The following is a 25,650-nucleotide window of genomic DNA, read 5'->3' on the forward strand; positions in this document are numbered from 1 at the left end:
CCGGTTTTCCTTTCAGCGATGCGCGATTGAAATTCCCGGCACGCACGGAAAGCGACTTGACCGACCGAGATACGCGCCGATTTGATCGCTCGAAGATAAAGAAGGTTGTACGGATTACTCGGTACAAAAGTACCCACGAAATGTACATTACCGACCGCTGATTTGATGTCGGTAATACAGAAAATTCGCATCGTCGATATGTGCTGTATTTTCCTGCCATATCGATGCACGTTAAAGCAAAATAGATGCAAATCAACGTATTTATCACTTACCTTTATTCGTCTCGGGTTGGATGTTCTCCGTCTTAATTTCCGCCCTTGAGGCATAAGGGATGGAAGTTGGAGACCCTTGTGTCGAAGGCGCTGCTAATTTTTCTAGACACATAATATTAAGACGCAATTAATGTACATTGCAAAAAGAGAATATTGTTGATATGAAAAACATACGGTAATGCAGTAAGAGTCAATCCAGACTTTGCATAGCTGCATACGAAAATTATCCAATTGCATTTTACGCGCGTCTATAATAGTGGAAAATTTTCTTTATGCTCTATTATCTGGTTTTTATGAAGCTATGCAAGTTTGTTTGGATAGATCAACAGTGGATAGATCAATTCACCTGCTAATAGAGGATTCGCAGCGGCGATGTTGTGCCTCTGTCTCTTGTAGGAAGGCGTTGTGGTGGAGGTGGGTTGGCTGGCCTCTGCCTCGAGTTCCCGTAGGAAGTCCAGGGGATCGAAAAGTTCCTCCCCTGTGACACCGGACATACCCGCGCCTTCCTCCGTCGGCACGTTCGATGCCGTCGGCGTCCCTACCAAAGCACTTAGCTCCATCGGAAACTCAACTGATTGGCCTGTGTTGCTCTGCTGAAAACACAGAAAATCAAAGATTGAGATCACTTCGATGAATTTTCTTATCTGGATAATATATATCTGTGTGATTGTAGACATTATTTTACTACCGTGTATAAATATATTCTATAATAAATAATAATTCATATACATTTTACATCTCGGATATCTTATGCAATTTAAGTTCTATATTTTGTAAATTAACAAACTCTAAATCAAGTTTCACACAAATCTCTTCAAGCTTCACTCATCCAAAATTCTATTCTTTATTGCAATGAAATTCAAATTATATATATTCTAGGTATCACATCGCGCGATCTATCAAGTTTCACGAATATCGCGGGCATCTCTTTGAATCCCGAATTCTAGAATGCTAATTCTAAATCCGTTAGTCACTCACCTGAAGGCACTGGGATAGATCCATCTTTCCGTCATTGTCAGAGTACCAGAATAGTTCGTCGTCTATGAAAGGCATGTTTGATTCCTCCTTGGGCACGAGGGTGGAGGTTAATGTGGGTATTTGCGATACGGGGACCGGCATCGGGACCCGTACCCGGCGGCGGGGCCACTTTAGCCACCCCCGCGCCTTCTAACATCTAAAACCACCTCCGAGACTTCCCCGCCTCTTTCGCCTTCCGCCTATGCCGCACCCAGGTGGCTCGGGTTCTTCCTTTTCTACGCGCTATTGTTCACCTGAAAGCAGAATTCATGATTAGATTGTGCGCACCATAAAAATTACACGTGATTAACTCTAAACTCAAAGTGGTTTCCCCCGCGCGTGACGCAAACGCGTGAATATATAGTCTTTTTTCATTTACTGTACACCGAAGTATATTCGAAATATACCTACGTGACGCGCATGCAATGTTGATACGGCACGTATAAACGCTTTTAATTTCTCCGTTAATAAATTAAGATAAGCGACGAGACGGTTAATTAAGCGCGAAACGGGATCTCTTTATCTCGTAACAACTTCCGGTGCATCGCACCGCGTTCGCACTTTCGTTTGAATTCTAATTTGAACTCGGCTAAAACGCAACTTGATTACAATGTTGCTTTCTCCTGCCGCCCGTGCTGTATACTGTATACCCGCATTATACACGACGTAATATTATACGCGAAAAAATATGTATAAGAAAAATATGAAGCTCTCTCTCATGTGCGCGCGCAACCACGCTATACAGGTATAGAATCATCAATTGGAACGGGTAGCGTTACAAATTTGATCGAAAGGTTAGGTCTACATCTAATAATGTCAAATGCACTTATGATCCACGAATATATCTATTCGCACACATTCGCGAATTTATTCTGAACAATAATTATAATAAACAACTTTTGTTTACTACTCCAAAATTATAAAAAATATATTATTTAAAACGGAACAATTTATTTTGCATACACATCACCGTCAAAATCTCGAAAGGATTGGCCATGCATTCTGCGCGTTTCATTCTTTATTTAGGAGAATATTTAAATGCAAATTAAGACGAGACGCAAAGTCGAAAATCCGACAGTGGGCGCATCCGCAAACCTATAACCTTTCATATAAATTTCACGCATTTGAAGAAATATATGAGTGGGAGTAAAAAAACAGAAAGGTTTATCAGGAACAAGGAATCTCTGTTTAAAAAAAAAAGTTCCGTTCTGAAGAGGAAGTTGATCAATGACGGCTCGCGGGGCTGCCTGTCCGCGCGCGACGAGCAATGCTGATGATTCGTGACTAATTCGCGTAATGCCACGGCGCGGAGAGAAAGAGGGGCGCGGGCAATTTCCATGAAAGTGAAAACACCGAGCGAGAACTTTCTTTCTGGCTTCGCGTAGCGCTATTTCACTTCCTGTGCGCGTAACCTCACGCTCTCCCGCCGCTCTGCCGATCGCCGCCTACCTGCGTTTCTATGCAGCCTCTACCCGGCGTCGGCGCTTACCTTTTACGTAACTCGCAACCGCGAAAGAAAGTTTCCACGGGTAGAGGTTAACATCCTCCTCTCCCGTCTAACAACTAATACCGTCGCGATTGATTACCAAACCGTGATCAACGTTTTTCCGGCCGAAGAAACGCGCGCGATTGCCACGAATGTGCGCCTCGCGCAGAAGTTTCTCGAAATTCGCGCGTTAAGCCCTCTCCGGAAAATAATAATGTAATAATTTTATAGCATCAAAGTTACAGGATTGAGAAGAATCAAAACCCATGGTCGAAACTTCGTGACGATTATAAAGATAGCCAGTTAGATCGAATTAAGAAATCTTTACTGTTAATTATATTCACTAATGTCCATTTCTATCGACGCAGGTTAATTTTGATCTTGGTTTAACTTACCTGTCATCTTTTCCTAGTTCTAAAAGTTAGAAAAAGATAGAAAGTAAGTTAAACCGAGATTAGAAGTTAATCTACATTGGTAGAAGTGGGCATAAGCAAAGTAAGTTACTAATTGGTTTAATAATTTTATATACCGCAAAAAGAATCAAAATCACACGTAAAATAGATATTAAAATACATACATTTATCAAAAGCGTATATGTAAGTAAAATGCAATCCTGAAGTCGGTCGCGAATTGTAGATTGCCCGAAGTTGGCTACGTTTTGAACCTTTCCCGCTCTTTTCGATTGCCTTGCGCACTCTGCTGCTCCTCGCTCCTCGATATCACGTGCCGAAAGTGCGACTGTACTTCGCGAAACGCACGTGGCGTTGGTAGCATCGTCTTATCGCCGCTAATGATAATATGAATTAGTGCCAGATGTGTATGTGAAAGGAATAGACTTGTCAATGGCGGACGAAGAGAGCGAGACGTCGGACGAGAGTTTGGACGCGGGAAGCGAGAAATTCGACCCGTTGAAAGCGTTATACTCGCCCAAAGTGCGATTGGCGTCCTCCGCGCCGATCTATGACAATGTCTCGAAATTCGAGTCCGTTCTGAAGAACGTCAACGCGCCGACGAAAGTGCGTATCGCGCATCGATTTCTGATACGAATCTGAGAGCGAGGTTGCAAGAAAGGGTCGATCGACTGCGCGAAATCGTACAAGTTGGAAATCGTGAAAATTAATACGTAGACATAGGAATTTTTGTACCGGAGATACCGGAGTGTGTGTACAACCTAACCTAACATTATCTGACTTGACCCAGTAGTTCGATTTATCAAAGCTACGATCTAACAATGAAACTTAAAAAAGAAGCTTGTATTTACGAATTTTAAAAACCGTGATAGACTTAGAATTTATGAACACTGTCATTGAACCAAATTTAATCTATCCAGAAAAATTAAGGTGTATTCTGGGATTTTCGGGAGTCCAGAATTTAAAAAAATTGAAATCGAAGATTGAGATTGGAATTAACGTAAGAATGCATGTGTAAATTTGAGGCACAAATTAACGTGATTTATTTATACGGGATTCCTGAATCGAGTGAGGGAATTAAAATCTCGTGAAATTTCATTGTAACGGTAGACTAGCGTAATCGGCATTCCAGATCTCGGTGAGAGTGCAGCAGAGCTAAGATTCGCGGTTCGTGTATTTCAGAGTGATAAATCGGCGGTGCCGGAATCCTCGAGGCGGAGATTTCTATCGCATCAAGGTAAGGAGAGAGAAAGAGGGACAGAGCACGGATTCTCAATGTTTACGCGCAGCTTTCTCACGTCCCGCGAGAGATGGCGATCGCGTGCAGTTTCGCAGCCCGCGCGGAGGGACTTCATTCATGTGGGAGAGTGACATCGTAGTATCGAATTTCAACGCGGAATTACCGGCGCTTAGCGAGAGACAATGGCGCACGTAGAAGTCCCTCCCCTGCCTCTATATATTCTTAATTAATCAATTCGTATTAATTATTCTCCGACGCAACGGAAACAAATGCAAAAATTGGTTACTATTATACTCGAGCGAATTTATTTCGAATTTATTAGCGAAATATTTTAATTATCCTTCGTCATTTCCACCAAAGAGAGAATTAATTTCAAACGAAGAATCTTCAACGTTCATTAAAGATATGAACCAATTACGAAGCGCGGAATACGCTCGCGTAAAAATTCGTCGGACAATCTTAGATCGATCGGCGAGAGACTCGCGAGTTCGATTTCGCGAGGGCGATCTGTCGCGCGTGTCATCTCGCGCGCCGAATCTTATATTCCAGATACCGGCGCACTTTATTTACTGCCTGACAAATGCCACGAAGGTCGTCGCAGCTCTCGCGACCGGCATTAGCCGCGCGTGGAATTTGACCTCCGCGAAAGTGTGCGTCAACCGTTCCCGTCGTACCGCGTGGTGAGACCCCGACCGTCGCTCCCCATTGTTTCCTATTCCACGGTTATCTTTGCTCGCGCGAGTACGTACATATGTGATATTTACAATGTCGCGAGTACGCTCTCTCTCTTTCATTTCCGAAGAAGAGAGAGAAAGGGATCTTCTCTCGCTTCAGCGCGACATACGAGCATTGTGCGAAAGAGTTGCGACAACCTTTAATAAAGTTTCGTTCGCGACCTTGCGAATTCTGAGCAATCAACTGGCTCGATAATAACCGGCTCGGTTTTATTTATCGAGAGAAACGCGATGACCGTTAATTATTTTAATTTTTCGAAAAATTTCGATTTTTTTTTTTTTTTTTTTTTTTTATCTGAAAGCAGGAAATTGCAGAATATTTTTTAGGAAATGTGAAAGCAGATTTTTTCCGTCTGGTAATCAATTCGTAATATTCTTGCTCATCCTAATACCTCGCTAACGACTGGACTTCTATCGTGTTTTTTAATACTTTGAGAAAGAAGGAAGTAAAACGTTAGATTATCGATAATCAAACGTGTACAGTCTAAAAATCACGAGACACTATCGCGGCACTTAGAAGATCGGAAAAATGAAAGAAAGAAAAAGCAGGAGAATGCAATTTATTGTTAATTGGCTGTGAACACATGCAGGGTAAAATGCTGCTACGTACACGGCACGTACACGGACGCTATTCGATACACGCAAAATAAGGCATTTCCCTCGTCGTAAAGAATTCTGAACAAGTCAGACCCGATTCCAGAGATGAAGAAGGCTAATCGGTGATCAAGATCATCGCGCGGGAATAAGTAGCCGCGTGTTCGGAAACGAGAGAGGGGTTGCGAGAAGGGGGAGGCTAACGTTAGACGCGAGTATCGCGTTTTCCCATTCCCCGCGCGGCCCCTCTCACGCAACGCAGCCGAGGGGGGTATATATCTATTGGCCGGCGGCCAATTACACGAGGCAGCCGATAAATCACGGATCCCTGACCCAGTGCAGTTTTATATTTACCGACGACGGTGCGTGGTGCGCGCGGTGGAGCACGGTCACGCGTCCCCCTCCGTTTCCCTTCCTCTAAAAGCGCGCGCCCTCGCCCCCTCTCCGTCCGCTCTGTCCGTTCGTGTCTCTCGCTCCGTCACTCCCGTTTCTCTTCCTTCCTCTCGGCCGAGGTGGCACAGAAAAGCAAAGAGAAGCAAAAGAAGCGCGCGACAGAGGGACAGTGACGGAGGGATGCCTTCCTCAAGGGGGCGGAGAGGCGTACCGCCGCGCCGCGCGCCGCGGTGGTCGGGCGATTGTGCGAGTGAGCGAGGCAGAACTGGCAGAAGGCGAGCCTCATGTACGTGCGCGCCCATGGGGAGAGGGTAGGAGGTAGGAGGTAGCGGTCTGTGTACGTGTACGTAGTGCGGCACTTGTTGCGCGCCCGGACGTCGACCTCTTGCGCTCAACCCGAGGCTCCGCGCCGCGGCGCGTCCAAGGGACGCTCGTGATAATACACTTGATATTGCCCGAATATTGACATCTCTATACCTTCGACATCGGAGACTCTTGTCTCCAGACATCTCCCGTTACTTATATAGTCTTCAATTCTTTCGAAAAATCAAGTTGTTACAAGAGTTTACCATAGCTCACGTTTCTCAAGAACGTGAATTTTGAGATAGTTCAGAAATAGCTCTTCGATTATCGGACGTCGAATAAACAGTATTGCTTTAATTGTGAAACATTTGTTTATTTTTATGTGTATTATAGTGTCTGTTTGATTTTTCATTCAAACGGAGCAATTCGTCAAAAGATTCATATTAACATTGATGACTGCAAAGTTCCTATATTTCATACAAACTGATTTATTCAATATTACAATTCAAAATTACGAAATACCTCCCTTAGAAATTTTCTAAGATGAGGTTCAGAAATTATGTAATTTAAAAGAATTTTGCAAAATATAATTTTATTTACATATAGTTGTCTCAGCAAGATGTCTACAATTATTATTAAATCTCCCTGTAATACAATCACAATCGGTCGTTTCTTCGATTAACACAAGGAACGGCTAAAAATTTGTAAAAAAAAAAAAAACAAGATAATTATGACATTTGTCGTATCTACCGATTCAAAAAAGATCGATACTCGATCACACTTGAGCGTCACTACGCGCCGCATCTCACTGGCTCGCTGCTCCTTCTCTCCCGCTTGCTCTCTCTCCCTCCGAAGCGAAAACTTGGCGCGCCGCGGCGCAACCTCAAAAAGGTCGTTCGGCTTCCGGCGCTCTCGTTACGGCCGTCTCTAAATCCGTGCACGAGCGAGCGAGCGAGAGAGCGCCGCGACGCGAGGCGAGGCGCGTGTCTCGGGCGTATTTCGGAGGTCGACGCTTCGCGATCGGCGAAAGAGCCGGCCGCTACCGCGCCACGCCGTCGAAAGTCGCGCGGCGTTATCGAAGCCGATCGCGAACGCGTCCAGAAAGAGAAAGACAGGAGCGAGAGCGAGAGAGTCTCGAGCGCACTTGTTGCGCCCGGACATCGACCTCGCTGCAACGCGAACCTCTCCGGGCTGGCTTCGGCCCTCGAACACGTTCCGACGGAACCGCGATTTTTCCCAATTGTGGACACGCGCCGGCGAACGCGACCACCCGACGCGAGCAGCGCGCGTGTACCTAAAGATGCCCCGCGACTCATTACGAGCACTAATTTCGATGTGATCTTGGCAATCGATTTTTGACATCCATGCGCAAAACATTCGGATGATTGTACGACACTGACGGTCAATGATGAGTTCGTGAAGTTCAGAATTCACAGGTGCTCGAAGAACGTATCGCGTGGGATCGCGAATCTCTTCTTTTCTGATTTTCCGCGATCGAATACCGCGATGAAAAGAGAGAAAGAGAGGAGAGGAGAGAGAAGTAAGAAGAGAATAGCAGACTTTAGGAATAGAATAGAGACTCTACAAAATATCTTCAATCCGCGGAACCAAGCTTCGCGGAAATTGGCATCCAAATCCTCTCGAGCGTATTCGCGTCCATCCGCGGAATTCTGGAAGAGGACCTCGAGTAAACTATTCCTCGTATATATTTCATTTGCGCTCGACCTCCCGACCTATCGCAACGTGACACACATATGTTCGCGACACGGGCGAAACGTCAGAACGACAAGAAGATAACAACGAAGAAAAGGAGGCTCCTCTTCTAGGTATTTCAGCTCCGGAAGCGAATTTCGCTCTCTAACGGCAGACCCGGCCGCAAAGAACGTATATACATACACACACACACACACACACACATACACTCGTGCACGCATATATGCACGCGGTGCATACTCTCGCTCGTAGCACAAACACGACGCAAAGCAACGACGGCGGCCGCCGTTCGCCCCGAGTAACGGAATTCTCGTCGATGTTTTCTCCGCGATTCTCTCTCGCGCGGCATTGCGCAACATTTACGCGCGTCGCGGTGCGACGACGTCGCGCGCGAGCGCGCGCGTTTTTCCTACGCTCCACGCGTCCTCTCCCGCTCTTCCTACTCTTTTTTTTTTCTTCATTTCCTCCGGGTTCCTACGGAACTCCTGCGGCGTGAACGCTCGGTCTCGGCTCATCAAGCTTCGGGGAGTCCGCTTCAATCCTTCTGGTTTCCGCGTACGCGCGATACGATCGGAGCCCGGGCTCCCTAAGTCCCTGCTCCGCGCGCGCCACCCGGTAGAATGGACGATCCAATTTCTCGGCACCATGTTCGTGTGCACCACGTACCCGCCGCCGTGCCGACCTATCCCAACGTAACGTAACAGATGACTATCGAGTACGCCGAATCGGCAGCGGCGCTCTCACTCCTTTAAGATCTGGAGTATCGCGATATCGGTTTTAGGCTTTGGTCTCATTGTCAGTCCCGGACGTAGGAACGTGCGAGGATTCGAATTATAATTAACTGAATCTTATTTGTTTATCATTGGACCCCTTTCACTACTATTATCGTTTTCTAAACGTGAATTCTAAAACGTCGGAATCTGACTGTTCAAAGAACTTGAAGCTTTAATATATCCGATATTATGTCGATTATTTTTGCGAAAAACTAATCGTAAGATGTTATTTCTTTTAACTCTCGTTTTAACTATTTATCTAATTTCTTGCAATATATCACAATAAAAATAAAATCCAGTCTTGAAATATACTTCGTACTTTATATATATCTTTCGTTATCTTATTGGTGCATTCTGCTAAAAATACAACTTCAAAAATTGTATAGTTGAGCAAGTCAGAGGGAAGCCGTTAAAATCGATAGATGTTCAGCCGAGATTATTCGCGAATGCAAGGTTGCACTCCCGACGGTTCCGCTTCCAGCATCTTACAATTAGAATCGGGCTTGTGCGATAATTACGGTTTACCGGACCGCGCAAAGCCGGCTTAATGGAACCGGGCGTAAAACAAGATTACTCGTCAATTAGGGCAGAGTGTGACCTCGGCAGAGCACATATCGCGGGGGCTCTCGCGAGCGGAGCTCACCGTTCGTCATAACGAAGATTAGAGACACGGTTCCCAGACCACGCCCGCAATTCGATCGACATTGGGGATCTAAAACCGATAGATTGCGGCCGCGCCGAGTAAACGACTTTTTCCCCGCTCTCGCGTTCGCGCGTTCCATCCGACCTTCCTGGGGTAAGAGTGATTTCTCCTTTCTTCGGTCGAGAAAGGCCGGGAAAGATTCGCCGATGGAATCCCGACTAACTCGCCTTCGCCTTCCAAACGTGGCCTCTCCTCGTCGAGTACTTTATCATACTTGATCCGTTCAATTACTTCAAGTGTTTAAAGAGCATAGAGATAAAATTCACTGCCTCCTCTGAGATTTACGGCAAAATTTTTCGCACATATAAATTTAAATAGATTGCTTGAATTTTTTATTTTGCAATTGAAAGAGGAATGCCAAATGTCATTTTTTACACGGTTTTAAGACAATATGTAGCGAGACACATAATAAAGAGAGAGAAGAAAGATTACACTTTTAACTTGAGATTATAAAAAATTTCAAGAGAAAATGAGAGATTGGTTGTACATATTTAAGTAGTACCTCGAGTAGTACTAATAAAGTACTAATTAAAAATTCAAAAATTTAAGCAAATATTATTTTTCAGAAGATCGTATAAGATTCTTTAAAATTGCATCACAGAAAAGAAATAAAGGTCACGAATTTTTTATAAATTCTAATATACACGCACACGTGAATTCTGTTATTATCTTTCGTTTTTTTATCTTTATAAGTAAATGCTAAATTGCTTTATTTTGCCAAAGTATGAAAGGATTCGAGAAATATCGAATATTCGAGAAACATTGTTTCCTCCGGTTTTCTCTTTTTTATCTCGAGATCTGCCACCTTAAAGGTAAAAAGACAATTTCGCCAAACTGTCGTAATCGTCTTCCGAAAAACGAGTTCCGAATAATCGCGTGACCGTCGGTGACTTCCTTGGCCGTGAGGATCCGCGAGGAACATCGTGTGGACGGGAAGCAGAGGAGGGAAAGGGAACCAAAGGGCTTCGTCGCAGAAGTAACAGTACCTACAGCTAGTTCGCGTAAAGCAAACTGCGGCGAGCCGACCAGCGCACTTCGTGCTCGAGTATACAATGTGCCCTAGAAGTCAGGCACTTTCTCTCGAATAGAAATGGAAGAACTTGGATTCTTCCTCAGCGATTATTTAATTCGACCCCCCGTTCCTTCACATCTTCGCGATTTCGAGGACAAAGCAGTTAGATAATTAAGTCTCGAATTCGAATCTCCCGAGAAGAAAATGAATTAAATGACGAGGTTTTTTCGTCCACTTTGCTCTGCAAAACCCTTTGTTTTTTTTTTTCATACAATTTATAACTTAAATAGAGCACATCGTTGTTAGAGATATAGCTTGTATTCATTCTATATTGACTTAGTATTTTCCTCGTTGAAACACGTAGCAGTGGCTACGGGACACCCCGTATATTTGCGCGCGGCATACGCAACGGCGGAGCGCGCGGCCGTGTGCGATCTCGCGGAAACGTGTGCGCGGTCGTGTACACGTGTACGTGTGTACGTGTGGTGGAGAGGTCTGGTGGCTGCTCGCCTGCCTGCCTCGGCTCTCGGGTGCGCTGCCCGACAGGACATTGAACCCAGCGCGACTCAACCTGGGGATCATCCGCGGGTACAAGCCGCGCTCTACTCCTCTCTCGCCCGTACACCTCGCGAACTCCAGCCCGTCCTGGTCCCTCACCTCGTCCCGCGATATTTCGTTCGCCGTTCTCAACGGGGCACGAAGGAGAGAGGGCCCCACGCCCGTCCCGCGCCCGCAAACATTCTACGAGGGCCGTCGTACCCACCTGCGACCCACGAACTCATCTCCTCGAGTTCGGGCTTGATACCGAACTACTCCTTCGCACGCACCCGCGTGAACATTTTCGCAGGTGAACAACACGCGAGACACGCCGCCGTACAGATGTTAGCGGGCCCTTTTTGCACGCGTCGCGCAACACGCGGCCGAACGATCGGGAGGTCGGAAAATTTCGAGCTCGCCTTTGATCGCCAAAGAGAAAGAGAAAGAGCGAGAGAGAGAGAGAGAGAAAGGAGGAGAGAGAGAGAAAGAGAATTTCTTGTAGCATGCTCAATAAATAAACGGGAAAGCTTGATTAATAAATCGATATATATTTTTGATGCCGAAAGAAGTAACTCATTTTTCATGTAAAATTTTCAAAGTTTAAACATTGAATATATTTTTGTAACTGAAATTCTATCAAACACTTTTTGAAATAGAACGAACATATTATAGAAGTTATCCATTTTCCTAAAATTCAATTTCCGCTTCTTTTCTAAAATATATCATTTATTTATCTTGATAAGAAATTCAATGAACTGGCGTAGGATGTTAACATCTTGTTGATCGAAGAGTATTTTTAGTGCTTCACAATAGAATTTCAACGGAAAACTTATTATAAGGTGAAAACTTTTGTGCTTATGTTTCATTTCGATGATTCGAATTAATATAAAGTAACTTCTTTCGTAACACAAACGTACGTCTCGAAATACCAATTCTTGCTTATGAGCGATAGAAAACGGAAAGCTTTTATATCAATCTATATTCCTGATCTTACTTTCCATTTAATTTCAAGCAGCCTCTTTTCACAATACTATAAACTTATAATTATCACTTAAGAGTTGGTATTTGGGTATTTCGCGTTTGAATAAATTCTTAATCTCTTCTCTTTGTACCTAACTCGATGAAAACTTTCAAAAAGTTATTGACAACTTGCCAATTTTCCAACTTGAAGGTTAATTGCATATTGCAAATTACGAAAAGAATGACTAAAACATGTATCAAATATGTTTATGTAATTTGTATACCGATGACAAACATGTCTTTTCGAAGTACAACAACGTTAAGCCGTATGCAAACAGGAAGGATCTCGCTTATGCATGTCGTAAATTGTTAAAGTCAAATATTAATCACCGATATTTTGCAACGGTTACATTTCAAGAACGTCACTTTGTTTATTATGAAAATAAGCTTTTGCGCAAGCGACTTTGCGTAAATTACAATAACGATTTTGAAAGCGATGGACCTTCGTCTTTAGAAAATAGCACGTTTGAAGGTCCACTTCTTTCAAAATCGATATTACGAATGCGAAAAAGTCAATGTTATATATAGTATATGTATATACATATAATCTGCGACAAATATTATGCGCTCTCCGGATTTCAATATATCACACTTTTAAGTGAAGTAATCTAAATGTGTACTTTACTGCTGTCCTTCCTCACTTTAAAACAATGTACTTACAAGAATCATATGCTTCCAATCCATGTTTTACGATGATGAAATCGCAATAATATTGATTCAATTGCATCATCAAGGTTTATCTTTCAATTCCAAAAGTTAATTGCATGACACGAAAAAGCCCATCGCTGGTGGTAAATCAAATCTTATTTTTCAAGAATTAAGCGAATAATTTAGCAAATTTAGAAATGAATTAAACATCGCAATTAGCACGTTGTTAATCCTAAATCTATTTGAAACGAAAAGCAAACACCGAAGTTTCTACTGTCCATTCGCACCTCTGAAGCTTAATTTCCCAAAATTATTTCTATTTGCTTCAGACGCGTCTATATTCCGATATATTTCTTCTCGAAGAGGACCAACCATTTCCACACATCCTCGACAATCAGGGTACAATACATCAACAATGTGGCGAACGTGCCGATTACCGAACACCCTGTATATGAGCTAGCCCGAGTATCATGCCGCCTTAAGGGGTTAACGAACGTGCAAGGCGAGGTACGGAACGACGGACACCTCCATGGCTCACCCTGCCCAGAGAAGGGACGATAAAGTCACCGTTTCGCGTTCCTCCCCTCGCGGCCGCGCGCGCGGTTGCGATCCTAACGGTTCCCTGCAACGCGGTTCACGCAAACGTGAACGTTCTCCGGGCTGCACACTCGGGCTGCGCTATCTCCTGCACACGCGCGCACGAAGGAAGATCGGGACGAGAAGCGAAGGAGCTCGCGAGAAAGAAGGAAAAACGGCCGGAAGGTCGGAGGTGGACGCGGAGTGCGCTTATTCCATCGCCTCTTTTTCTAGATTTTCTCTGTATCCTTCCTCCTCGTTTCTCCTATCCATTTTTTTTCCTAAGACAAGCCTGATTTAGCCATCAAATGAAATAAAGCGTTTTTCTCATTAGGTCAAGTTGTGTTTCTTCTGTTACCAGAAGATACCCTGAGATACGTTTTGTAGAACGCGAATTCAGCGAATGTAGCCATACATTAACATTCGTCGCAATATCCAGACTTCATCTCGGAAATATTCGCCTTTATACGTCCAATTAAAAAAAAAGGCAACTTCCTACTCATCATTATCTAACGAAAAACTATAGCTCATAACACAATCGCTCGCGATTTAATTACGGGCGAGCACGCGAAACCAGGACGGCCACGCACGGGTCGTCGCCGTCGATCCCTTCTCGTCCTCGATCGTCGACGCCAGACCGCCTCGGCGCAATAGTGGATCGCGCGATAGTGAAAGTGCACGCGGAAAGGAACAAAGAAAGGTGGAAAAGAAGCAGAGCGAGCGCGGCCGCGCGACGGGCCCCTTTAGACGGATGAAAGTTATCGGAGAAAGCCAATTGGCACCGTCGATCTCGCGAGCGAGCGAGCGTGCGAGCGGCGCGAATGCGAGCGGCTCTCTTGACGCACCGCTCCTGCTGCACCGCTCGCACACGCTTGTGCGCGAGTCGACGAGCATCGGGTGCGCCGCACACGGAGAAAATAAGTGCACTCGCCGCCGCCGCCGCGCCGCACAGCTCCGAGGCTTTACGTAACTCCACGGCGTTCCTCTTTCCGCGCGCGACGACAGTCCAGGGCCGGGTCTACCGTCCCCGAGTCTCTCCCAGATTAGCGAAGCTATCGCAAAACCGAGGAAGGTGTCTACACATGCAAATAATAAGATTCAGGATTCTCAGGAAACAATCTTTCCAAGGAAATTAAATTTTTTTTGCCAATGTCACCGCGTCTTCAGAAATGCGATTATGAAGGCGTTCTATTGGAAATAAAAGAATTTCTCGATGGAGTAGATTTTACTTCAAAGTTTTGTTTAGAACGTATTGATTAAAAAATTTAATCGTGAAAAGTGATCATTCGTTATGAGCAATAATCTGCTTCGATATTTAGCAAAAGCAAGAACCATAGTCAAGTATCTAATATTTAACATATATGAAAGAAACTACAATTTATATAGGTATATGTAATTTTTATGCAACAAGAAATTGAAATCAGCGACTTCTCATTTTTATTTAATCGAGCTATTGCTATTACTTTCGGTTTACGACTGCTAAATTACGTACTAGACGTCAAACGAAGTTACGTGTTTCTTCCTCTGCGTTACTGCTTCACCGTAGATCCGATTGATTTACTTCAACGGGAAAGAAAAGTTTGGTATCACTGTGTATAAAGGTATGGGAACGACGACGGGGGTTAATGAAGCTCTCCCGGCTGCGTAAAGTCTCGTAGTCACGGCGGGAAAAAAGGAGCAAAACTGGAGGAACGAACGACGCGCGCGCGATGCTATCGGCTCTCCGTTCCTCGTGCGTAAGGATGAACGATGATTTGTCGAGCGAGTCCGCGAGACAGGAGAGAGCCGCATAAATTCTTATTAGCGCGGTGTTACGGCAGCTCATAAAAATCCATCGCCGCAATCTGCCCGTCTTGGGACTACTTCTAATATTCCGATACTATTCGAGTGTAGTAACTTATAATATAATATGATATAGTGTCTTGTTATTGTTATTATTTTTCTTCTTATTATTATTATTACTACTACTTATTATTCCTGATATAATTAAAAGATAACATGCTTCATTTTATAGCGTATTTAAAATAATTTCAATATTTCATTCCTAATAGTCTGTAGATATTGACTAAAGCTATGTTTATAATATAGAGATTAATTATTTCATAGCTTTCCAATGCAATTATTATTAATGAGGAAACTTTTTTCTTCATTATTAATAATACATATTTATAGTATTCAATATAGAATAGTTAATAAAATGCGCGCGGCGACATACTTCCTTCCTGTATTTATTTTACAAATAAAAAACCATTTGACGCAAATAATAAATAATTAAATTCGATATCATGAAATGATCTTGAAATTCGATATTTCGACAAGAGTAAAGGAACTCTCTTCTTACATTAGTCATAAATCATTTACGACGAGGTTCACCGACGACCAAATCATATTTATGAATCAAATTTCATTAAATTTTGCCATATATTTTTTTTTGAACATTTTGCCTCATTGTTTTTGTTTATATAATTAGCATAATCGATTCAAAGCCCAACGAAATTCTGAAGTTTTAAGCTTTCAAATTTTTATGTAATTAAATATTAAAGCACTTTTTATCAATCATATGCGATTCAGTTAGTTTTAAACTGTATTCTTCTCATGATCTTGAAGTTAATATTTAAAATTTAAATTGATTGTGTGTTTACAGAACCTGTGGTCAGAAGAAGACATGGACGGAAGAACGTACTCTCGAAAATGCAAAAGACTCTCGGCCCGTTAGGAATGCTTCACGGGTGCATGGAGGAAAAAATCCGCGTTAGGGTAGGTCATCGATTAATTTTTTTCGAATAATTGATATTTAATACTTCGTAAAAATCCTAATAATTCTTTAAATAAAAACGGCAAGTTTTCATGACATATTGATAAATAATTTTAAATCTGTAGAGATTTCTAGATTTTAGATTGTACAGACATTAAAAAATAATTCTCTCGTTGTTGTAAAAATCCCTCAAAATTATATTTATTATATTCAAAGACTTAAATACTAAGGTCTCTCTCGTTTCGTCATTCTTGCGTACTTCCAGAAAAATGTATGTTTTTAAATACTGCAACTTTCTTTCAGAATAGATATTTTCAGTGAGGTACGTCTTCTTCCTAATCCTTTACGTCTTTGCCGACGGCAAGAATAAGTCATTCTAAAAAAGAGCTCTTCGTCCGCAGTTTCTTCCCTTCCGTCGTTTCTTTTCCATCCCCTAACACTGCGCGTGCACGCATACACGGGCTGACACACTTTCGCAGCCGAGTGACACGTACACGAAACCCTTGACGGGTATTCGAAGGGCGACAAAACCAACCCTTCGCCGAGAAACGCGACCGGGGAAGAAAGAAAAGCATTCGGGTCAACACTCGTAACCATGGTGACCCAACAGGGCGCTTTAGCCATCTCTGTTTACACCCCTGACGTATATCGTCGTCGTGCGACAAACGATTCAACACGAGGCGAGATCACGCCCGGGCAGGAGTCGCATTGCTGCCCTAAAATTCACCCCTCAAACACACACGGACAACCTTCTCGGGAGGATACAATTTGGAGCACGACATCTTTCGAAAATTACTGATCGTTACACATCTCATATTCCGAAAGGCACAATTTCCGTGGACGTTCTGAAATTTTTCAATTACTTGTAGTCTCGTTTCTTCCGCGATTGCCAGAGTTGTAAATACAATACTCCGTACATGCGAAACAATAATACGACACAACATGATTCTAAGATTAGCATTTTACGATTACAATTTTATAAGGACGATACTTTTTGAAAGTTATAATTCTGCAATAAATATTTTTCAGGAACAATTCTTACAATTAGATAGATGACGCGTGCAATCTGAGATCTATCTCTGTCGATTCGGTAATTTATACAGAAGCAACGTCCTCGAGATTGTACAACCAATCCGGAAGTGAACGCGCGTCACCGTGGAAAGTTGAAAAATTGTGGCGCGATGTGCACGCTGATAAGTCATCATCATACTTATCTAATCGCATCCGATGATTTCTCGCGGCGCGGCGTGGCGCGGCGCGCTTAATGATCACCGCCTCGCGCTAAGGACGGCTAATAATAGGACAATGAGACGGAATAATGGAAAATAAAAGTCAAATTGATTTAATTGGGTTTCCGCTGAGCGGAAGCGGATATCTTCAGCAAGAAGAATGGAGTTTCCGATTAGCCTCCTTCCCCGAGCTTAAATTAAATGCGTTAACTTTCATCGTCGCCGCGTTCCTTAAGAATCGCCTTGCGTTTCAAATCACCGTCCTCGACGGCGAGATCCTAATCTCCCGTGACCTTCGAACGCATCCGGAAAGAAGATTTTATCTTAGCGAATCGATCACTCGACCTTCGACCGTTCAAATTGCCGAGGAAAGCACGCGGGTTTTTTTTATCATCAAGTCATTCAAGCTCATCTCATCGCAAACGAATATAAGTGCGTTGAGAAAAAAATCGCGAGGGACGTTCGATTATGTTGATTGAATAATCGAATAGCTAATGTATCCAAGATTTATTATTGTCGATTTATTACTCGTCAAGAAAAAGTGATTTGCACATCTAACAGTTGGTACCACTTTACGTACATAACATATTGCACAATTACTTTTGTTTCGAAAAATAAATTAAAATGACAAACTCGCGCTCAAAGCTAAAAATGGCAAAAACAAACTTGCAAGATTCCGTATTGGAATTTTGGCAAGAAATCACACGTAGAATCTAATCGAGTCGATCTGATCGCAGCCTCGAACACTTCCGAAATTTTCCGGTCTAATTGAATTCATATCTTGCCACCGAATCGCCCTCGATATCTCATTGCCACAATCTCTCGATCGCAACGAAATCCTTGAATCCACGGTCAAGAAAATCCTGACACATCAAGCGCGCAAAATAGTCGTTACTCCGAAACAACGATTAATTCTAACGACACCATATTTTCATCACATATGCGCAATTGATGATCATCCCGAAGTATAGTCGCTTAGTCAAAATGATGATAGAGAAATAAGCCGTTTCAAATTAATTGACGACAGCGAGTAAATGGGCAAAATGACTCCATCGGATCATCATTCATGCGTAAAAACGAAAACACGCGGAAGGGCTAAGGCACGCGCGAGTTCTGTCACCTTGAGACGGCGAAGATCGGACTCCTCGTTGGCGGTCTTGAGGACTCCTAGAATCGATTCCGACTAATTCGCGGACATCGTCGGCACTCAATGACTCGCGATGACACACACGTATACGAGTTCGAGACTCGCAATTAGTTCTCATTGCGGCAAAGCCGGCTGGCACGTATGGCCGCGCTGCACGAAAGGCATTGAAGGGGGCCTTGTTGCCTCGTCGGCTTGCACTTCCGCGTATTAGGCCGCTATCTTGTCTCTTGCGGCCGTATCTATGTGACAAATAACGCTTTTTCTCGCCGACACGGACCTTCCTCAACCAAACGTAATGTGTCTTTAATGCATTTTATCGTTCTAAAGTATTACGCTGAATACTATTACGCTCCATGTATACTATCTCCAGAATAAACACGACACAGAGTGAAAGTCAAAATTGAGTTGCGCTCCAATTTAGGCCGAAAAAGATCAAAACTCAAAATTTTATATAGAACATCGTGGAATAGAAATGACAGACTAGGATTCAAAATAAGTAACGCAGTTCTACTAATGTACTGATAATCATGTATAATGATAGAAATAATTAAAAGTGACACTAATTACATTCGTAATTATGTTCGTAATTAGTGTCACTTTTTAGTTGTTTCTAGACTACGCAATTAGTCAGTCGTACAAAAGCTTAATAAATGCGTAGTCTTTGTGATATGGATAAAAAAATGGCTGAGTTGTATCATCAATTAGCGCAAGTTGATCGAATTTTCGCAAGAAATTGCAACGATAAAAAATCAGCTTAGCTCTTTTATAGATTCATTTCACTATTCCAATCTAAATGATATGGATGACGGTATAGACAGATAGAGAATTTATCGCACCATAAAAGTCGAGCAAACGCTTTTGCCACGTTAACAACATTCACTTGATTTCTACCTCACATTTCGGACGACTCGGGATAATCATCGAAAGTGAAGAGGGAATGCCGATTGCCGTCTCTTTTCTCGGCGAACACGGTTTTACCTGGAATACGAGGACTCGTCGCGATCTAAAAGGAATAATCGGTCGTTCTTTGTGCCGAAGGTCTACACCAGGAACGCGCACGGCATAAGGGGACACGTGGAGGCATACGTGGCCGCCTTCGACAAGTACTGGAACCTCGCGCTCGAGGACTGCTTCGAGGTCTGGTCCCGCAAAGTCAAGAGAAAAGCGCCCGCTCTCGGTATGATCATTCTACATATTAAAGTTTATACTGTGTGTTTGTGTGTGTGTGTATGTGTTGTGCGATTGTTTTTATTTCCTTTAAAGAGTTTTATATTAATGTTAGAATCACATTAATTAGAGATCGTTTAGCTAGTTTTTCTTAGAGAATTTTGTTGTTGAAATTATTTTTTTCATAATGATATTGTTGTCCCGACAATGGAACGCTGACCGCTGAATTGGCGAATGCTATTATTTGTGAGATCAGTCATTGCATGGATGATCTACGATTCCCGCGCTTCAACTAATCAACTGAGGATCGATTTTTCTTTATCAAGATTTTGCGAATTAAATAAGTTACCCAAGTAGATAATAATATCCGCAACTCTCCTTTGATTAAAAGATTTTATTTTAACAACATTTTAATATCGGGATTAATTATATTTAATATTCATGATAGTCACAAGCATAATGCAGTGTGTTAACTCTAGTTACTACCATTCGATTTTATATCTTATTGAGAATTGTAATGGAACTGTTGTAGGATTAGCTATTATATGATAATCTTGTTATGTCTTATACTAATCGCGTGGAATACTTGTGTATTTCATGAACATTGATAACAGAAAAAAAAGTTATATATATAGGCTCGACTGAGAATACTGAAATTGCGTAGAATTACAACCTGTTCTAGTTATTACATAAATCATTCAATCGCGCTTGTAAGAATCAAGGATAAATTATAATTTTCAATGTAGATTTTCAAACGGGAATAACGGAGAATAATCTTCTCGTATTTTTTAATCATGCTTGATGCAGAACCTATTAATATGATTTTTCAAGAAGAATACAATAATAAATGCTGTGAAATTTTAAAAAAAATTTACATATGACATCGTACGATCTGAAAGGGATTTACAGGTATAAATTGACGCGCTATTGAAATTCATAAGCGACCTCGTTTCTCGGCAATTATAGATTCTTGACGCTGTAATAATCGTTTTCGGTATATAAATATGCAGATGTATATGGTATTGTGCAACGCGCAAAAAAATCACGAACGCCAGACTCGAGAGATAGATGCGAAGAAAAGGAGTAGTCCGGCCGATCAATTATTCTCGCCTCCTCGTAAGTTTTTGCGTCTCACGAAGGTACAGTGCGACACGATGGTACGAGAGAGAAAGAGAACGAGATGCTAACCGAGTCGGATAATAAAAAACGAGCTCTGTAACCCTCGACATTTCGAAGCACAAATGATACGACCCTAAAGAAAAATAGATACGCACAACGATACACAGTTCCTCTGGAAGGTATTTTACTAAAAATTCGGTTTGGAAATTTTAAGATTGCGTTATTAGCAAATTTGTCAATGTATTAGTTTCTCCTTTTACATTTTTCATGTAAAATTAAAAATACAATATACAAAGTCTTACGGTCTCATAAATTCCTTAAAAAAAAAAAATAGATATTCTAGTAGCAAGTACTAAAGTTTTCATCACGTAAATATTTCACATCATTTTTTTAAAGATATCTGATACGCTGCAAAGTTGTACTTAAAATAGAATTTTTGAACTTTTTCAGCTAAAATACGAACTGAACAATTTCAAATAAAGAAAAGTTGGTAATGACATTAATTAATAAAAATTGCTTTCGGAAATTATATCATTTTTATCTGTTCGACAAATATGCATGATAAATCTCTTTGGAATAATATTATAATGTTGACATGTAATATGTGATATCTTGTATATACGTGATAATTTCTGTTCGTGAGTTATGAGCTATAAGCAATGTACGCATCAATGGCATATTTTTAGAATATCGGAACTCAGTATATATATAGTCCGTATGACGTTTCATGGAAACTTAAAACTGAATTTATCTCTTATTAGTTTCTTGATAATTTTACGTGTGCTTAAGTGATCTTCGAAAGTTCATGATTCGATAGCGCGACAAAAACTAAAAGCATAAAATATAAAATTTCTCATTTTTTTCCGAAAAATCGGCAAAAGTACTTACACGTGAAAGATTCCGTGGTTTTTCTCTCAAATCTTTTTCACGATCACGCCCCTTTATTGTCATCGTTCAGAGGAGAGCATCTTCCCCATCGACGCAGAAGTACGATCCACTTTTAATTCGCGGGATTCCCATTCTTCATTCGTCGCGCAAATCGATAGGGTTTAACGAACTCGCCTCAGGGGAGTACGCGCGCGCGCACGATCCGTTCGTCTTTATTTACATCGCGCGGCAAAAGGGCGGCAGCCGTGGAAGAGCAGAGAGAAAGGGTCGTCGTATCGCGCGCGCGAAGGGGGATAATACATCCCACTAAGGTCGCCGCTTCGCGGCAGGAGCAAGGACCGACCTTGACTACGTATAGTGGTCGGCGGCGGCGCGCGCGTTCGATACGCGTTCGAGGAGGAGAGGAGGTCCGCGCGGCGAACCCCTCTTCGCGTGCGCGCTTCCTCGCTCATTTCTTCTCTGCCTCTTTCCGCCGATTCTTCTTCTCCTCCTCCTCCGCGCGTCTACTTCCCGCCCGTTTCTCTTCCGTCGATCCTCTCCTGCTCCGCCTGCGTCGTTCCGCGTGAGACGCTTCCCCAATGCTCCGTATCTCCCCTCCCCGCCCAGCAACGATTTTCCTCTCACGCATTACCCTCCTCCCTCCTTTTCTCCTTCGCCACGTGCCCTCCAACCTTCGCCTCTCGTTTTCATTCATCCACACCGGTCATGTCAAACACGCGTCCCAACTTGGAAATATCTTACGTTTCGTTCATATAAAAATTATTTTTAACGATAGGTAGTATAAGAGGAATCGAAAGAAATATAACAAACAATATATCATGGAACGAATAATGTTTTAGCTGCAGATTCTTCGATCAATTCGCAGTCGATATTTCTTCAAATTATCAAGCAAATTTTTAATTTTAAATATCTCGGCAACCAAGATTCTATTCGAATAAAATCTGTTTGAGAGAAAAATAAAGTTTTATCTATTAAAAATTTTCGAGTTATTTACTAAGAGAGTGTAAACACTTCCGCCAAGGAACAATCGATTATATATTTAGAATTCGAAGAAATCCCGCTTAAAATAACATCCGCTGTATATTGAATTTCTTTCCCGATTTTTCTCAGAAGTCCAATCTATTTCCTAGAAGGTTTAGATAAAAAGCCCTTCTATAGTCGATAATCCTCTGGATTACATATCGCACACGTTTTATCGCGAGTTTTTTCGGCGACCTTGCTGACATTTTATCGGTATAACTTCAATTTCCGTTCTGTTCATCCTATCCAATGCCGTTCTGTAATCTCGTGATTTCTACCAGACAAACCAGCGTCTACCTACGTATATATATGGTGCATTCTACGACGCACTAATTTCGCTTTGCATCTGAAAGTTCACGAACTAAAAAGGTTTGCCCTCCATGATTTGATTGGTCGATCGTACGTTGGTCACGTCAAGAAAAGAATACGTCTAGAGTTGCAATTCGATGAAAGCGCTTCGGACAGATCTGATTTGAACGCACGTGATTGTTTTTTATCTTGCTTATCATACATGAACAACTCGCAATGTGTGCAATTAATCAGTGAGATAGTCGGTAATTGTTTTTGCGGCACAAGATTAATAAACAGGATTAATAAACAGGAAACAACAACGCATGTATAAATATTATTTTGAAAAATGTATTTTGTTTTTTTAATAAAAATACGCGGTATTAAAAATGAAACGGACTGAACTATTAACTCACATGCAGAGGCTATAAATTTAATTAAATTAATTTCTTAAGCAATGTGGAATTTATACGATCATTAAAATTAAAGTATTTATGAAAAAATTATTTTAATCAGGTCATGCTTTAAATAATGTTATGGCAATATGATTAAAATTATACGTTTCCTTGTAAAATGTAAAATTTTCTACTTTAAGTTAATTTATAATTAGGTCTAGAAGAAAACTCCGCGTGGTACCTGTTTGAGGGTTAATTTAATTCCTTCCTTACAATTTAAGCAAATTATTCCTAAAAGGTTAATGGAACCCCATAACGGCGTTGCTTCGCAACGCCAGGAAATGCGTGTTAGGACTGAACTCTTCCATCGTTGTTTATAGCATCGTCTAAAAAGCGACGCCCTGGGCGGCTCTTTCTCTCTCCTTCGGCCGAGTTCAGGGTTAGTTGGCCTACTGACGTACTTCGGGACGTATCGCGAAGGGTCGCGAGGTCGTTGATACGAGGCTAAGAAGGGAGGGTGGAGGGACCGGCGACCTTGGAGAACAGCCCAGCAGGATCGATGCCTTCCCCGTGTACACGTGTCCTGTTGGCTCCTCGTGCCTGCCTTCCTGCCTATCCATCTCCCTTCCGACCCTCTCGTGGCCCTTCCGTTTTTCCTCCGACCCCAACCCGCTTATCATAGCCCCCGCGCGTTTCTACGGACACGTGCTGGCACATAAACAACCTTCCCCAGACTTTCCTCGTGACCTTTCTTTCCGAGACGTTTTCTTTCCGTGGTTTATATTCGCAACAACATACACACTTCCGATAACTTTCGCTTAATGTCAGTGTTCAAAAATTTAGCTTTTTTATTCTGATTTCGTTGCAATACATTTATGGGCTCGTTATACTAATTCATTATAATGAAAATGTTCTAATTATAGTTCAGTATTTAAGTTATCTCAAGATTTTAATATATATCTTTATATATACCTATATATAAAGATATCTTTCGAAGTTTTATTAAATTGTTTTAAAAAAGTAATTGCCGATTTTTTTCGACACCGAAGATAAAAGACTTTTGCAAAACACTGGTAGGAACTTATAAGATTTTAAACGATATATATATTGAAAATATTGAACAAAATGATAAACATTTTTCTCGCGTAATAAATGCTAAACATGTGATAAATTAAAATACAGCTGATTAATTTATATCTGCCGCATAAACTTACATAATTAAAATACTTGGATGCATTTCTACGTAAATTACACAGCAATATTATTATTTTAAAATAAAATCTCGCAAGAATGAATTTATCTTCCTTCTTCAAAATATTTGTATTTTTTTTCCCCATATCTAATATTTTTCATCTTGTCATTGTACTTTCGCAGATACGTTTTCTATTTCAACTAAACAAAGGCTCTATTGCAAATTGCAATTATGGCAAACGAGCAGAGTCATTCACGTTTACATTATTCACATATATTAAAATCCTGATCACTGTGTTAATTGAACAAAGGAAATATATATCGGAGATGATATGGCAAAAACTCGACATTGCATCTTCGATTCAGGTGCTGATGCAGTCAAGGTAGAGCCGACAGAAAACGATGTCCCTAGGACGGTAGTGAAGAAGATCGAGGGAAGGACGGAGACCTTGGAGAGACACGTGCCGCAGATGTTACTGAGGGGAGAACAAGTCGCTATAATCGTCAAAATCAATTAACTATACGTTATCGCCTTAAGGTTCGTCCACAAGCACAGTCACGTACCATCAATTACGCAGCAAATATAATGTTGTTCTGTTACTCGTTATTTATTCGTCCTCTACGATGAAATTTTATACGTAATGTGTTATACGATAAATATTTTGTGATGTCTATAAATGTTTTAGAATGTTTATATTCGCGCGAAGTTTTCCGTATTGTATAACAGCATTTGATTTTCTCGAAGTATCTAGGAATATATTAATCGGATAATGAAATTCAGCGTCATCCACTTATGCGACGACAATATAACGTTGCGTCGTGATCTACATAACCGGAATAAATATACATTCATTTTTACTCCCCCTCGATGTATTTTTATAATAAATATTTTCAACGAAAAAATATTATTAACGTAAAAAATTCTTCACAAATGCATAATGAAATTTTACGCTTCTCTTTCTCTTTCCCACTTATCCTGTTTCTTCTCGCTATAATTAATTTTCAGCAAAACAAACGCGT

The 25,650-nt window shown here is 41.7% G+C and overlaps 2 protein-coding genes across 6 annotated transcripts in view; one reads left to right on the top strand and one right to left on the bottom strand.

Moving 5' to 3' along the window:
* Eip74ef (Ecdysone-induced protein E74) overlaps positions 1-25,650 on the bottom strand; it is a 182,553-nt gene that overhangs the window by 123,890 nt on the left and 33,013 nt on the right. For 4 of the 5 annotated variants that reach the window (XM_071769991.1, XM_071769989.1, XM_071769988.1 and 1 more), the window contains 3 exons: positions 1,251-1,543; positions 619-865; positions 273-374 (listed from right to left, as the gene is read on the bottom strand). In XM_071769991.1, coding sequence (XP_071626092.1) covers positions 273-374; positions 619-865; positions 1,251-1,391 — 490 coding nt within the window. In that variant the 5' untranslated portion in view covers positions 1,392-1,543. The remainder of the gene's footprint in view (positions 1-272; positions 375-618; positions 866-1,250; positions 1,544-25,650) is intronic. The other variant, XM_071769993.1, reaches the window with a different exon arrangement.
* Lsm11 (U6 snRNA-associated Sm-like protein LSm11) lies at positions 3,548-25,601 on the top strand. Its single transcript, XM_071770021.1, has 5 exons — positions 3,548-3,791; positions 4,368-4,422; positions 16,076-16,188; positions 19,601-19,739; positions 24,997-25,601. The coding sequence occupies exons 1-5, from the start codon at positions 3,618-3,620 to the stop codon at positions 25,146-25,148; spliced, it is 633 nt and encodes a 210-aa protein (XP_071626122.1). The 5' UTR covers positions 3,548-3,617; the 3' UTR covers positions 25,149-25,601.

This window comes from Temnothorax longispinosus, chromosome 2, assembly GCF_030848805.1.
Source record: "Temnothorax longispinosus isolate EJ_2023e chromosome 2, Tlon_JGU_v1, whole genome shotgun sequence".
NCBI lineage: Eukaryota > Metazoa > Arthropoda > Insecta > Hymenoptera > Formicidae > Temnothorax > Temnothorax longispinosus.

Bases quoted from the DNA above. Each gene is read 5' to 3' on its own strand.
- Lsm11 (XM_071770021.1), top strand. From the start codon at position 3,618: ATGGCGGACGAAGAGAGCGAGACGTCGGACGAGAGTTTGGACGCGGGA. The intron at 3,792-4,367 runs GTGCGTATCGCG...CGTGTATTTCAG, and splicing joins ACGTCAACGCGCCGACGAAA to AGTGATAAATCGGCGGTGCC. The intron at 16,189-19,600 runs GTAGGTCATCGA...TTTGTGCCGAAG, and splicing joins AGGAAAAAATCCGCGTTAGG to GTCTACACCAGGAACGCGCA.